A 14,413-nucleotide genomic window follows, 5' to 3' on the forward strand; every position below is an offset into this window, starting at 1 on the left:
GGCCGGGGCCGGGGTCGGGGTCGGGGTCGGGCCCGGAGCGGGCGGGCGCCAGGCCCCCAGGCCCCGCCGCGACTGGCCACAGCTTCCGGAAGGTGACGCTAACCAAGCCCACCTTCTGCCACCTCTGCTCCGACTTCATCTGGGGGTTGGCCGGCTTCCTGTGCGACGGTGAGCGCCCGCGACCCCATCACAGACCCCAGCCCCCGGGTCCGGAAGGGGCTCCTCACTTCTGACCTGTGTATTCTCAGCGATGGCCTCCTCAGGACAGAGCCGCTTGCCCTACAGGGCAGGATCGTGCTGGCCCCAGAACCGCTCCGTGGAGGTGATAAGGACGGGCAGTTCCGGGGGCTCTGGAGCGTCAGGTGGCCGCGGCCCCTGCCCCAGGACTGTGGGTCTCAGGAAAAGGCTGCTCCTGGGCCCCCTCACTTGGGCTGGGATTCAATGGGAGAAGAGCGCCGGGAGCTGCCCCGGGGCAGGTGCAGTGACCGAGGGGTGAGGCCCTTTCACCCTGAGCTGGTGGGGCTGCTCCGGCCCCTCACTGACATCAGCTGAGGCGGCAAGGGCAGCAATGTGGGCAGGCAGGGCTGATCTGGGCCACTGGCTCCGGTGCCTCTCTTGCCCCGCATACACACCGCTGCCCGCAGGGGCCAAGTGCGGCATGTTCCAACGGGGCTCTCACCTAGCTGCCAAGCTGGCTGGCTGGGCTTGGAGGCCCTCCCTCCTCTGCCTCTCGGGCAGCGAGGGTGCAAGCTTCCAGGGTCTGCTCTCTTGGGGTCCTGCTCCCTCCGGCAAGGGCAGGTAGGCGAGCCCTGGGGACCACAGCTGCCCAGGGACGTGGAGGGTGGAGAGCCTTTGCTCCACTTAGGAAGACAGACCTCTGCCTCTGGGGACAGAGGGACAACTTGCAGAATGGGCTTGGCCGGGTAGAGGCGGCTGAGCCTCTCACGTGAGTGCCTTCTTTTTGCCAAAGAAAACGGCGTGGTTGTCCTGACCCCCCAGCGCTGCCCCAGGTGGCCTGGCCAGCTGGCCTGTGGGGGGGGGGTCACCCCTGGTTTCTCTCCTATCAGAAGCATTGCAACACCCTACCTTCTCCCACGCCAAGAGACTCAGCTGCGGTGAAAGACACCTGTGCAGGCTGAGTCAGCGCCAGGTCAGAGGCTAGACTGCCAGTCCCCGTCATGGCTCTGACCTCCAACAAGTGGGGCTCTAGGTCTAAGGGAAGAGGCTGGGCCTGGGGGGTGGCGTGGAGGCCTTCACTGGGCAGCTGTGTGGACGTTGGTCCTGGCTTGGTGGAGAACGGGCTGGTAATTTTGGTAAGCAGAGGGACCAGACAAGGGTGTGGGAGCAAGAGCTCCTCCCCTGGCAGGGAGCACCCAGGATGTGGGATGTGGGGTGATCGGGCACTATCTCTGCCCACCAGAGGAGGGAGCTGGGTGCCACCTGCCCACAGCGACTGCCTTCCGGGACGGCGCTGGTCTGGGCGCCCTGAAGGGAAGCCAGCTGGAGCGCTCACCCTGCCTCTGCCTCCCCACGTCTCCCCTCTGACCCCAGCCCGCTGTGGTGTTTCTGAAGCCAGGCCTCCGGGCTGCCCTTGCCGGCCTCCTCCTGGAGATTGGGCGGTAGGGTTGCAGCGGGTGATATGGGGTTGCCTCATGGCCCTGTGGTCACACTTTTCACAAAAGGCGGTGTTGGGAAGTGAGTCCCTCTGCCACCTGCCCCCTTGGCAGCCCCCAGCAGCCTTGTCCATCACATTCTGCCCCAGGGGGGCCAGCCCAGGTCCCCCACACCCTCACGGGGCCCACTCACTGCTGCATGTGCTGCCAGAGGCCACGTTCTCTTGCATTTCTTCCCTCGTCCTGTCCGTGGCTGGGCCTTAGTCTGGCTGGGCTCTCTGGCCTGCCATCTTCGTAGTCTCCCCTGCCTCCCCAGGATGGCTGGCCCCCTGTAGCACAGCACAGGTCTGAGCGCTTGATTCCTTTGGAACCTCTGGGCAGGGACAGGTGCGATCGCCGCTCGACTGCTCCTCCGCCTGTCGTGGGCTCCTGGCCATCGCAGACTGGCTCTGGTCTCGGCAGGCACATGATGTGTGGGAGGGATAATTGGGGGTATTTTAAGTTGGGGGGTGAGGGAAGGATGTCCTTGGTGAAGCTGGTCTGGGGGATGTGCAGAGATGCCCACTTGCCTGCCTGCCCCTCAGGACCAGCAGAGTGGAAAGAGTTGGCCTGGTGCAAGGGGCAGGGGCCGCTCTCAGAACGCTAGGACATGCCATCGTCCCTGCCTTGGGCTCTCTGGGGGTGAGAGGTGGGGTGGGGCTCAGGGTGTCAATGGCACTTCTGAGGGTTGCCGTAGTCTCTCTCTGTCCCTGCAAGGGTGGAGATGGTGGGAATCCCTTTCCCCATTACGCAGGGCTGGGTTAGAGCTGGAGGGTGGGCTGCGGTGACTCCCCCCATCTAGACCCCCTTTCAGCTCAGCAGAGCGGGCCCGTTGCGACGGGTGCACTGCCATGGCCTTCGGTGGTTCTGCTGGCCGAGACCTCCCTTCTGCATGCCAAGCCCTGGGGTCTCTTGGTTCCTGGTGGGCGGGGCCTGACTCCTGCAGCTCTCATCCCACAGTCTGCAACTTTATGTCCCACGAGAAGTGCCTGAAGCACGTGAAGGCCCCCTGTTCGAGTGTGGCGCCCAGCCTGGTCCAAGTGCGTAAGGGGTGTGGGCCGGCAGCCCTGCAGGGAGTGGGCGTGGTGGCTGGGGAGGCTGCAGGTAGCAGGTCCTGGGCTGGAAGTCAGGCTGGTTAGCTGGATGGGGTGGGCGTGCACTTTGCGCAGATTTGGGTCCTGAAGATGCTGACCGCATCCCTGCTTGGGAGTCCCTCTCAGGGCACCGGCCGGGCCTCGCTTCCTGCTGGTTGTGACCCCTCCCGCTCTGAGGTTCCTGGCGCCTGGCACTGCCCCTCCTGCCTGTTGGTGGGCTTCCGTCTGTGTGCGCCTCATCCAAGCTGCCCCAAATATATCATGGGGGTGGGGGGGACAGGCCTGGAGGAAGCAGCTAGTGGCCGGGCTTCCTGTGCAGTACGGAGTCAGGCCTGGGCAGGAGCAGCAGGGCTGTTCCCTGCAAGACAGGGCTGCCTGACTTTTGGGGAGCGGGGAGCGCCCCCCTGTGGTCCTGCAAAGACAATGGGGCGAGTGGAGTGGTGGGCATGCTGGGCAAGTCCAGCAGGACCGCTGGGGGGCACAGAGGGGCTGGGGAGGATCAGGGGGCACGGCAGGGGTCAGGCAGGTGCTGTGGGTGTCCACGGGGGTTCTCTAGGAGTTAGAGGGCTGGGCCTGGGGGCCTGGATGGGCACCGGGATGGGAGGGGAGGGTGCTGGTGGACAGGCCCCCGGCTGAGGTGGAGCTCTGCTCTCTCTAGGTCCCTGTGGCCCACTGCTTCGGCCCCCGAGGGCTCTACAAACGCAAGTTCTGTGCTGTGTGCCGCAAGGCCCTGGAGGCGCCCGCGCTCCGCTGCGAAGGTACTTCGGAGCCTGCCTGGTTGCCCTCTGGTGGGCAGGAGGGGGGGTGGTGCCCTGGGCACCGACGGGGGTGGGTGTTTGTGGATTCTAGAGCTGTCTGCACAGGGAGGCAGGTGCGAGGGGCTAGGTAGGGAGACATGAGGAGACGCTAGTGGGGCGGGAGCACCGACCCCGAGCTGCACGAGAGGAAGGTTAAAGAGAGTGTGTCCAGAGCATGTGGTCTGGACCCAGCCTCGGCAGGGATGCCAGCCAGAAGGGGGCAAGGCCGTGGGCAGCGGCGAGAGGCCCTTAACCCTGCCCACCCCCCAGTGTGTGAGCTGCACGTTCACCCCGACTGTGTGCCCTTCGCCTGCAGCGACTGCCGCCAGTGCCACCGGGACGGGCACCGGGACCACGTGAGTGCCCGGGCCGGGACACCTGAGCCTCGGGGCAGCCGAGGGATGGGAGCTGGGGGGCTGGCCAAGCCACTGACGGCCCCTGGCCCCTCCGCAGGACACGCACCACCACCACTGGCGGGAGGGGAACCTGCCCTCTGGTGCGCGCTGCGAGGTGTGCCGGAAGACATGTGGCTCCAACGACGTGCTGGCGGGTGTGCGCTGCGAGTGGTGTGGCGTGCAGGTGGGGTGCTACGGGGCGAGGGGTGCCCTGGGGGCGGCGGTGGGGCTTGAGGGCTGTGCTGGGGGTGCGGGGTGCGGCGGGGCCCGAGGGGTGTGCTGGGAAGGTGGGGGGTGGTGGGGGCCCAGGGATGTGCCGAGGGGGTGGGGTCCGGAGAGCTGTGCTGGGCAGGTGGGGGTGGCGGGGCCCGTGGGGCTGGGTTCCGGGGGACGTGGGGGTGCCTCCTTTCCATCCTTGGCCGTTCTCGGCTCTCGCCTCGCCTCACGTCGCACTCGGATGGGGTGGGGGGTCCCAGTTGTAGAGTCGATCCTCCCGGAGCGAGGGAGGCGCTGCCCGCGGGCCCCCGCGCAGTAGCTGAGGGCTGGTCGCGCCCCACTTCCAGGCCCACTCGGTCTGCTCCGCGGGGCTCGCTCCCGAGTGCACGTTCGGGCGCTTGCGCACCATGGTCCTGCCCCCCGCGTGCGTGCGCCTGCTGTCCCGCAACTTCAGCAAGATGCACTGCTTCCGCATCTCTGAGAGCCCGGGCCCGGAGCCGGGCGAGGGCGAAGACGGCGCGGACAGAGGCACCCCCGCCGGCCTGGGCCGAGAGGTGCTGCCCCCGGAATCCAGTAAGTGCCTCCCAGCTGCTGCCGGCCCCCCCCCCCCACCACGTCATCACCTACCCTGTGCCCAGCCCTGTCCCTTGCCCCATCCCCTGCCCCCACTCCAGGCACTCAGGCGCCCTTTTCTCCCCTCCCCAGGCAAGCAGACCCTGAAGATCTTTGATGGCAATGATGCCCTGCAGCGAAACCACTTTCGAGTCATCACTGTCCCCCGCCTGGCCAGGGGTGAGGAGGTGCTGGTAAGAGAGAGTACCCACAGGGCCCACTGGTGGGAGTGCTTTGAGGCCTCCAGGGCCCTGGCTCCTGTCCACATCTGGCCCCCCACCCGGCAGGAGGCGGCGCTGCGGGCTTACTATGTCACCGAGGACCCTCGAGACTTTGAGCTGCAGGCCCTCCCCCCGCCTGCGCTGGCCGGTGACACCGGGGCCACCGGGGCGGGGGAAAAACCCTGGAGCAGTGAGATGGCAGAGGAGGAGGGCGGCAGAGGCCCCGGGGCCCGAGAGGAGGTGCCCGAGGCCTGGATCATCCGTGCTCTGCCCCACACCCAGGAGGTCCTGAAGATCTACCCTGCCTGGCTCAAGTGAGACCCAGGCCCGAGGCCCAGGACCACTGGCGGGAGTTGGGAGGGGCGGGGGCCATGGGACCCCGGCTCCTGAGCGTGTTCCCTGCAGGGTGGGTGTGGCCTACGTGTCCATCCTCGTGACTGCACAGAGCACTGCCCGGACCGTGGTGCTGGAGGTCCTCCCGCTGCTCGGGCGCCAGGTGCGTAGGCTGCGGCCCAGCCAGCCTGCTGGGCCCGGCTGCCCTGTGTGAATGTCCTGGGGGAGTGGGCGGCCCAGGCCTGATGCCCCAAACTCCGCTCTCCTCCTGCCCTCACAGGCCGAGGGTCCTGAGAGCTTCCAGCTGGTGGAGGTGCTCATGGGTAGCAGGCAAGGTGAGTGGGTGGCCTGCAGCCCACGTCTCCGCGGACCTGCCGTTCGGGCGCCCCCACGTCTCAGTGTAGGTCTGCAGAGGTGGGCCTGGCGTCGGGGCTGACGGGCCCGCCTCTCCCCCTCGCAGTCCAGCGGACAGTGCTGGAGGAGGACGTGCCGCTGCTCCGCCGGCTTCGTGACATCCGGCAGGTCATTGGGTGTGAATGCTGGTCCCCGAGGAGCTGCCCGGCTTCGGCCACGGCCTCTGCCTCACAGTGAGGGTCTGCCCCCAGGACGCCACGTTCATCCTGGCTGGCAGTGCCACCCCCCGGGCCTGGCGGGCCTGTCTGCATCCTAATGTCACCTGTTCGGGAAGGTGGGGTTTAGAGCCACCCTTTAGGGTAGATGAGTGGCTTGTCCCGAGGGAGGAAGCATGTTCTTCCTCTCCTTTTCTGTGCATCCTAAGGGCCCCTTTCTGGATGAGGAGGGCGGGGGGCTGGGCTCTGGGGTGCTGTCCCCCGGCCCTGCGCTCAGGGTCCCGCCCCCTCCCTGCAGACTTCGCTGCGGCAGATGAGCCAGATGCGGTTCTACGTGGCCGAGCGCAGAGCCGCGGCCCCGCGTGTCTGCCTGTTCGTTGGAGGCCTGCCTCCTGGCCTGCCTGCCCAGGAGTACAGCAGCCTGCTGGACGAGGCTGTGGCCACCAAAGGTGGGACTGCCTGGGCTGGCCTGGGGCTCCTGGCTGCTGGCAACCAGGGTGCAGAGGGCAGACCGCTCTGCCAAGGCCGGGTTCTCCTGTTCCCCTCCTCCCCCACCCCTCGCTGTCTGAGCCTTGGCCACGTTGATTCCCACTCAGTGGGTCTCCGTTCTCACCTCTAGGGCCCAGACTGCTCCCCTCCGTCAAGGGCTTTCTGACTCCTGAAGTCCAGCTTCTAACTTTTCTGTCCTTGGCTCTGATTGGGGAGGGACTTCCTGGGGAGGCTGCCCCGGCTGGGTGCTGGGGACCCACCTGCAAGCCAAGTGGCAGCAGCCTTGGCTTGAGAGATGGGGCGGGCGGCCTGGGGTGGCCAAGCTGAGACGGACACACCGGGAGGACGGGGGTCTCCCCTGACGGCAGCCTGTCTTTGCAGCCGGCCTGGTGACCGTGAGCCACGTCTATTCCTCCCAAGGTGAGCCGGCTCCGTGGTCACACTTGGCCAAAGGTCTTTCCTTGGAGTTAGATGGAAAGGCCTGTCTTTCTTGCTTTCATGTTTCACTTTGCTTAGAACCTGACCTCTTTTTTGGGGAGCCCCGGGCAAGGGAAACATTTCTGTTTGTCCCCCTCTCCCCACCGCCCCCGGCTCACAGCTATAACACTTTAGCTAAAACGTGACTGAGGCACGGAGAACGTATTCTCCAAAACCTTTCCTGCCCTTGGGTTTGCATCTTTTTTTACGGAAACCTCAAATCTACGCAGAAATGGGAGGATTCATTACCACAATCCATGTCCCTTCTGTGTTCTCAGTAATATCACTATTCTCTGTTCTTGTGGGGGCCCCCACCCCAAACTAGGGCCCCAGCGGGCTCGGTGGGCCAGGGATGAGAGTGTCCCCAGCCACAGCACCCCACCTCCTGGTGGTTCCCCCCCTACTACATCCTGTCCCGAGCCTGACCATCTCTGAAGGCTGCACAGGGGAGGGTAGTCCTGCGTCATGTGGGTGTCACCGGTGGGTGACTGGTCCTGCGTCATGTGGGTGTCCCTTCTGGCTGTAGGACAAGGTGAGGCTCTGGCCTGAGCTTACAGTGCACCTGCTGCAGGTGCAGTGGTGCTGGACGTGACCTGCTTTGCAGAGGCTGAGCGACTGTACATGCTGGTCAGGGACACAGCTGTGCACGGCCGGCCGCTCACTGCCCTGGTGCTCCCGGACGTGCTGGTGAGTGGGTGCTGTGGAGGGACGCCTGGGGAGGCGTGGTCCCACCACCGGTCTAACGTATAGAGCGGTAGCCGAATTCACACCAAGGGAGGAGCCTGAGGCCCCAGGGTGTGAGGCCTGCGTGGTGGCTGCTGGGCAGAGGACCACAGTGGCTGCCTCCTAAGGGCTGTGTGTGTGCAGACGCCCTGCCAGGCCCTTGCCTTCTCTGGGGTCACTGGGCCCTGGCCCCACACCCCCTGCCTGGAAGGAGGCCTGGGGATCCCTGCTGTCACACTGGGCCTCCTGCAAGTCGGTGGGGCTCCCTGGCTTTGGAGGCTGTGTCCAGAAGAGTGAGCTGGGGGTGAGCGCAGGGCCAGGGTGGGTACCACGCAGGTCAGGGCGGGATGAGGGGCCAGAGCCCCAGGTCCCGCCCTGGGCTCTGTGCCTTTGCGGTACCCTCTGGTCTTCAGCCCTGCTGGGCCCCAGGGTCCCATCAGAGGTGTTTGTGGCTGCTGTGTCCCTGCCCCCTAATTCCTGACCCCTGACCAGGTGAAGCAAAATTAGAGCAGAGTGACTGCAGTGTCTGGAACGGTGGGTGACTGGTCCTGGCTGCCCTCTCCTGCCCTGTGCTTGGTCAGGACGGGGCCATCCCTCTTCCTGACGAGGATGCAGCGTGTGCAGGTCAGGGACTCTTGACAGCTGTCACAGCCAGCTGGGAAGTGCCGACATGCACTTTGTCTCCCAGCAGCTCCCTGCTTTGGGGTGACTCCAGGCAACTCTGCCCTGTGGGTCACATGTCACTCTGAGTGCATCCTTGGCCTTCAGCCATGGCCAGTCCTGTGCCTATTACCCAGTGCCTCCCACCATGGGGACCCCAGACCCACTGTGGGGACCCATCCCCCCACCCCCCCACTGAGGGGACCTCAGTCCCCCGCCATTGTCTCCAGAGCACTGTATTTTGAGGGTGGTCTGTTGGGAGGTGGACGTAGGCCCCTGGGAGGCGTGGGGCCACTCTGTGAACCTGGCTGCCGGCCATGGCTGCTGTGTGGGTCAGTGGGGGCCCTGGGACCCACATTCCTCCTGGGGTGTGTGCCTGACGGCTCCAGGAGGGCCAGGTGGAGTGCCATGTGGGGGTCCAGCCTGGGCTTCTGGGCTGTGTGGATCAAGCAGCGGGCGTGACCTGGGGACGAGTGTCGCGGTTGGGGTGGCACGGCCTTTGTGCTCAGAGTGGCAGGCTGGCAGGCCTCCTCTCGTTCCATTGCTCAGTGACTGTGGGTGGCCCCTTTGCCACGGGGGGGTGCCCTGAGCAGTCAGTGACAAGGGGAGATGGCCACGTGGGCCCCTGAGCCCCCGCGTACCTTCCTTGGGAGGGGCTGGCCCCAGCCTGGAGCACTGTCACTGCCCAGACAGTGCATGGGGGACATCAGGCACTGCCTTCACTGGGTGGCCTTGCGAACCTGCCCTAACCCAGTGCCCCATCTGCCAGCACATGAACCTGCCCCCAGACTGCTGCCCCCTCCTCGTGTTTGTGAACCCCAAGAGTGGAGGCCTCAAGGGCCGTGACCTCCTATGCAGTTTCCGGAAGCTGCTGAACCCGCACCAGGTCTTTGAGCTGACCAATGGGGGGCCTCTTCCTGGGTGAGTCTAGTGGTCCCTGCTGCACTGCCCAGTCGGTAAGCCCTGGGAGGGGTGCCTGCCCACGCTTGTTGAGAGGCCAGAGGGGACAGGTTGGGGCTCCATGTCAGAACCCTCAAGGTCATTGTGTGGGGGGGATGAGCCCCCTTCTGCCCCAGGGTCACTACTTCCTGCTCCCCCAGCTGTGCGCCTGCACAGGAATGGCTGGTGGTAGAGCACTTCCTGTTTCCCTGTTGCCAGGTTCCACATGTTCTCCCAGGTGCCCTGCTTCCGGGTGCTGGTATGCGGTGGGGATGGCACTGTGGGTTGGGTGCTCGCTGCCCTGGAGGAGATGCGGCACCATCTGGCCTGCCCAGAGCCTTCTGTGGCCATCCTGCCTCTGGGCACAGGTGGGGTCAGCCAGCACATCCCATGTTTGTCAAGGCGTGGGGGGCGTGGAGGGGTAGGTGGGTGTGGAGGGGTAGGTGGGTGTGGAGGGTCAGTCTTCTCTGCCTGTGTCCCAGGGAATGACCTCGGCCGGGTCCTCCGCTGGGGCGCGGGCTACAGTGGAGAGGACCCGTTCTCTGTGCTGGTGTCCGTGGATGAGGCTGATGCTGTGCTCATGGACCGCTGGACCATCCTGCTGGATGCGCAGGAGGCTGCAGGTGCCGAGAACGGCGTGGCAGACGTGGAGCCCCCCAAGGTATTCCTGTGCCCTGGCGAGGCCCCCGCAGGCGGCTTCGTCACGTGTGTCCAGGGATTCATGTCTGTCCCTGCCACCACCCGGGTGCCTGCCAGTACCATGCTGTTACCTGTCAGCAGTGACTTGCTGAGGACGTCCCAGGCTGGCTCGGGTCCTCATGGGCACCGTGTGCCATGCCTGCCTCCTCCTAGGTGCTGGTGGCCACTGGGCAGGGCATCACTGGACAGAAGCAGCAACAACAGGGACGGAGTTGGGTTGGAGGCGAGGAGGCGGGACCTAGCTGGGGAAGGGGGAGAGCGGCTGGTGGGGGCCGGCCAGGGCCACGCGAGACTGTCTTGTCCTCAGATCGTGCAGATGAGTAACTACTGCGGCATTGGCATCGACGCCGAGCTAAGCCTGGACTTCCACCACGCACGGGAGGAGGAGCCCGGCAAGTTCACAAGCAGGTGCCAGGGGAGCAAGGCTGGGGGCCTGGGACTGCTCTAGGCCGCCCCCTCGTATAGCTTACTTCCTGGGGGCTGGTCAGCGGGGATCCATGGATCGGGGCTGGGATCCGGGGCGGTTCAGGCAGGGCGCGGGCGCTGCCTGACGGTAGGCGTGCCCTGCTGCAGGCTCCACAACAAGGGCGTGTACGTGCGGGTCGGGCTGCAGAAGATCAGCCGCTCCCGAGGCTTGCACCGGGAGGTCCGCTTGCAGGTGGAGCAGCAGGAGGTGGAGCTGCCCAGCATCGAGGGTCTCATCTTCATCAACATCCCCAGGTGCCAGTGGCTGGGGCTCTGGCCTGGGGCGGGGCTCCAGGCCCTTGTGCAGCCCACCTTACCTGTGCACCCTTCCCTCGGGACAGCTGGGGCTCGGGGGCCGATCTGTGGGGCTCTGACAGCGACTCGAGGTTCGAGAAGCCACGCATGGATGACGGGCTGCTAGAGGTGGTGGGGGTGACGGGTGTCATGCACATGGTGAGTGCCGGCAGGCGGGCGGGCCCCGGTGTGGCCCCTTGGACCACTGATCCCAGCTGGCTCTCTCCCCTCCCAGGGCCAGGTCCAGGGCGGGCTGCGCTCTGGCATCCGCATCGCCCAGGGCTCCTACTTCCGCGTGACTCTCCTGAAGGCCACACCTGTGCAGGTAGATGGTGAGCCCTGGGTCCAGGCTCCGGGGCACATGATCATCTCAGCTGCAGGTCCAAAGGTACGAGGTGGGGTGAGCTGGGCGGGGCCTGAGCGGGTAGTGCAGTGGGGGTGGTGCCCAAAGGCCTTGGCTGTGCAGAGTGGCCCACTCTGGCAGCCAGTTCTCCCCTAACACCGGGAGGCCTGCCAGCCCTGAGGCTCCCTGGGCTCCCAGACTGAAGCTACAGTGGCCCCCCATTCCTGCTTCCCCCACGCCGTCCCCTTCGGTGATGTGGGCCTGCGGTATCACCCATCCCTCTGACCGGACTGGCCTGGAACAGGTCCACATGCTCAGGAAGACCAAGCAGAAGCCCAGGAAGGCTGGGACCCCCAAGGACGCCCGAGCAGATGGTGTGCCTGTCCTTGAAAGGGACCCCAAGTAGCAGAGTGCCCCGGAACAGTCTGACTGACCAGCACCTGCCACAGCCCGCCATGGATAGACTTGCCCACAGCTCTGAGTACCGGCCTCTCCCCTCATCCCTGTGACACATGGAAGCTGCTGGAGGGTTGGCAGGTGTTTTCTCCCTGGCTTCCGATGACAAGGTGGCTGCGGGGCTTCGGCTGGCCAATGCTCTCGCCTCCTGGGGTCCAGGCCACTATCCTGGGTGGCAGGCACTTTTCCCTTTGCATCCACCCCACCACCACCACCTCTGAGGCTGTTGAGCTGGGCAGCACGGAATCCCAGACCATCCCCCCTGGATGCCCCTACAGGGCAGCCAGCTCTGTGGGCCCTGGGTGTGCCTAGTACAGGCCCATGATGCCCCAGCCACGAGGGCTGGGCAGGGGCACCTGCTGGGTCTTGGGGGAAGGGGCCTCCTGGCCTGGCTCCATCGCTGTATGAGCTGCAGGGCCCAGGCAGGGTCTGGCTGGGGCCCTGCAGTGAGAGGGCTGCACATGTGGAGGTGGCCCGAGACCAGGTGGGCTTGGCCAACAGCCTGCAGATGGTGGTGTGGTGCCCAGGAAGGAGTGCAGCAGGTCTAGAAGGGACCAGGGCTGCCTGGAGACGCAGAGGAAGTTTACAAAGTGTGAAGTGGGAGGAGCCAGCTTTAATCATCTGCATGTCAACAATCAGCCCGTGTCTGTTCCACTGACCAGGCTCCTGGGTCTCCATGCTGCTGCTCGCAGGGACGCAGGGACGGAGATGTGGCAGGAGGGCTGTGGGGGCAGGGCAGACCACTTGCAGTGTCCTTCCACCAGGCAGAGTTCAGCTGGCCCATGAAGTCTGGCCTCAGGCCCCAGGAGGAGTGTCTCCTGAGACCCCAGGAAGGCCCACGGACCTTTCTCCCTCCCGTCCTGGCCCTCTGCTCCTGGCGCCACCTGGCCGGGCTTGGCCCTGCCAGCCACGTCCCCCAAGCTTCTGCCAAAACTGCACAAATGCACTGTAGTGGCCATTTGTGGCAAACATTCATATCGCGTGCCTCCAGCCCACGGCTGTGTGTTGTATTCCTGTTGGTGTCATTATTTTGCTGTGCATTATTTTTGCTGTGCCTTGGCGTTGGTCTTGGTCTGTGGTGTCTGTATGTAGTGGCCAGAGTGAGTCTGTCCTTCTGTATTTAAGTGAGTCTGTGTGGGCTTGGCACCAAGGCCGTGTGTGTACCTTGTCACTACCTGAATGTAACCATAATTTATACCCAGGACAAATATAGTCTGGGCACCGCTGGCCTGCTCCTGTCTCCTTTGTGCCTAGTGACCAGTGTGGGTTGCGCAGCAGCTGCCAGGGAGCTCTGTGTGCAGGAGGGTGGCCAAGGTGGGGACCCACGCCCCCTCTGGGGCTGAGGCTGGTCTCCAGCTGGATCCCAGCTGCCCCTGCGGCCACCCGACTACCAGTGTCCATGTGGTGCAGCCCGACGGAGGAGAATGCCGGCCTGGGACAGCAATGGGCACGTGCACGCTACAAAGCGAACTTGCCGTCAAACCTCAAAGAGAAATCCGAGGTCTCGAGGACAGTGACAGCAGCCCCGACGGGCCAGCTGTGGGCTGCGGCAGGGGCACTGGCGCTAACAGGGAGACGGGAGGAGAGGGGACCGCAGGTCGTCCTGGCCCCCCGGCACAGGCAGGGCGAGGCCCCGCAGGGACCGCAGCAGGGCCAGCACCAGCCGCACCAGGAGGCGCAGCAGCAGGAAGGTGAAGGGCACGGCGATCTGCGTCAGGTGGAAGATGGCCGTGCTGAACCTGCTCAGGAAGCAGGTGGCGGCGAAGGCCAGCAGGCTGGCGCAGGGGTACAGCGCCAGCTTGGCGAACATGAACGCGTGCTCGCGGCCCCCGAATCGCGCCGAGGGCTGCAGGGTCTCCTCCTCGCGCAGCAAGGCCGTGGTCCAGATGGCAAACTGGAAGATGCTGGCGAAGAAGATGATGGCGCAGCTGACGCGCACGCTCTCCAGCTCGTCGTGGGGCCGCTGGGCGAAGGCGGAGGTCTGCTGGTAGGCCAGTGGGAGGCCGCCCACGAAGGCCAGCGACAGCGTGTTTAGCAGCCCCATGGATTGCGTGGCTTTGCGGATGTGCAGGAAGAGCGAGTGGTGGGCAAACCAGAGCAGGCCCACTGTCGCGAAGGAGCCAAAATACGCCAGGAAGTGCGGCCCGTACACGCTCAGGGCCGCCACCAGGCTGCCGTGGAACTTCTCCTTTACGTCCTTGGAGTCCGGGACGTTGTCCTCGCTGAAGAGCGTCAACACACAGCATTTGTAACAGCCTCAACGCGGGGCATCAGGTCGGGCTGCAGCCCCCACCCCATCTCGAGCCCCATGGCGGGGGGCTACACCACTCCCGGGCACACTTGAATTTCAGATGAAGGAAGGGCATGGACAGCTTTTGTTATGCCCTTAGTGTACTAAGCAATTACAGGTCCACCTGAAGTTCAACTCCAGCCTGCACTTTCTTTGCTGACAGCTCAGGGCTGGGGAGCAACCCTGGCCCCAAGCCCACGCCACCCCGCAACCCTGGCCTCCACAGGTGGGTACTCATGAGGCCTGTCCATCCACTGGGGCGGTGGTCCCGCAGGTCCGAGGGGGCTTAGCCTCTATGGCTCTCGGATCTGGGCTGCACTTTATTGTGAGGAGTAACTGTAAGGCATGTCTCAGGGTTCTCCACTCCATGGGTGCCCGAGAGCCCACTGCCCCCACGAAGGGGTGGGGGGAGCTCCCAGGGTTTGAAGGCAGGGGCCAGAGACAGAGTCTGAGGGGGCCGGCCCTGGTCCGCGGGGCGGAGGCTCTGGGGAGGAGGAACACAGCCCCCGGGTCCCCAGCTGCCCCATGCAGCCTGAACAAGGGACCTGGGGCTGGGGTGGCCCCGGCCACAGGACAGGAGCAAAGCCACATCATTCCAGAACCTTAGGTCTAGGCCTCAGAGATTGATACCAGTGAACATTTGCTCCCGTTTTTTAAAAACTCACAAATTACAGTAGGAAAAAGCTATT

At 65.1% G+C, this 14,413-nt stretch overlaps 2 protein-coding genes across 7 annotated transcripts in view; one reads left to right on the forward strand and one right to left on the reverse strand.

Moving 5' to 3' along the window:
- Nucleotides 1-5: 5 nt before the first annotated feature.
- DGKQ (diacylglycerol kinase theta) lies at nt 6-12,672 on the forward strand (the record flags this gene model as incomplete). The annotated part of the gene is made up of 22 exons (XM_029952666.1): nt 6-168; nt 2,613-2,692; nt 3,405-3,504; nt 3,814-3,899; nt 3,997-4,122; nt 4,502-4,727; nt 4,860-4,960; nt 5,054-5,301; nt 5,393-5,483; nt 5,601-5,655; nt 5,781-5,842; nt 6,188-6,338; nt 6,760-6,798; nt 7,427-7,542; nt 9,008-9,159; nt 9,397-9,545; nt 9,660-9,838; nt 10,184-10,284; nt 10,450-10,596; nt 10,683-10,794; nt 10,871-11,023; nt 11,283-12,672. Coding segments are annotated over 22 exons (2,739 nt in total), but the record flags the coding sequence as incomplete, so codon positions are not given.
- TMEM175 (transmembrane protein 175) overlaps nt 12,028-14,413 on the reverse strand; it is a 28,344-nt gene continuing 25,958 nt past the window's right edge. For all 6 annotated transcript variants that reach the window (XM_029949807.1, XM_029949790.1, XM_029949766.1 and 3 more), the window contains one exon: nt 12,028-13,656. In XM_029949807.1, the coding sequence (XP_029805667.1) occupies nt 12,999-13,656 (658 nt within the window). In that variant the 3' untranslated portion in view covers nt 12,028-12,998. The remainder of the gene's footprint in view (nt 13,657-14,413) is intronic.

The sequence above is a fragment of the Suricata suricatta genome, chromosome 1, assembly GCF_006229205.1.
Source record: "Suricata suricatta isolate VVHF042 chromosome 1, meerkat_22Aug2017_6uvM2_HiC, whole genome shotgun sequence".
Lineage (NCBI taxonomy): Eukaryota > Metazoa > Chordata > Mammalia > Carnivora > Herpestidae > Suricata > Suricata suricatta.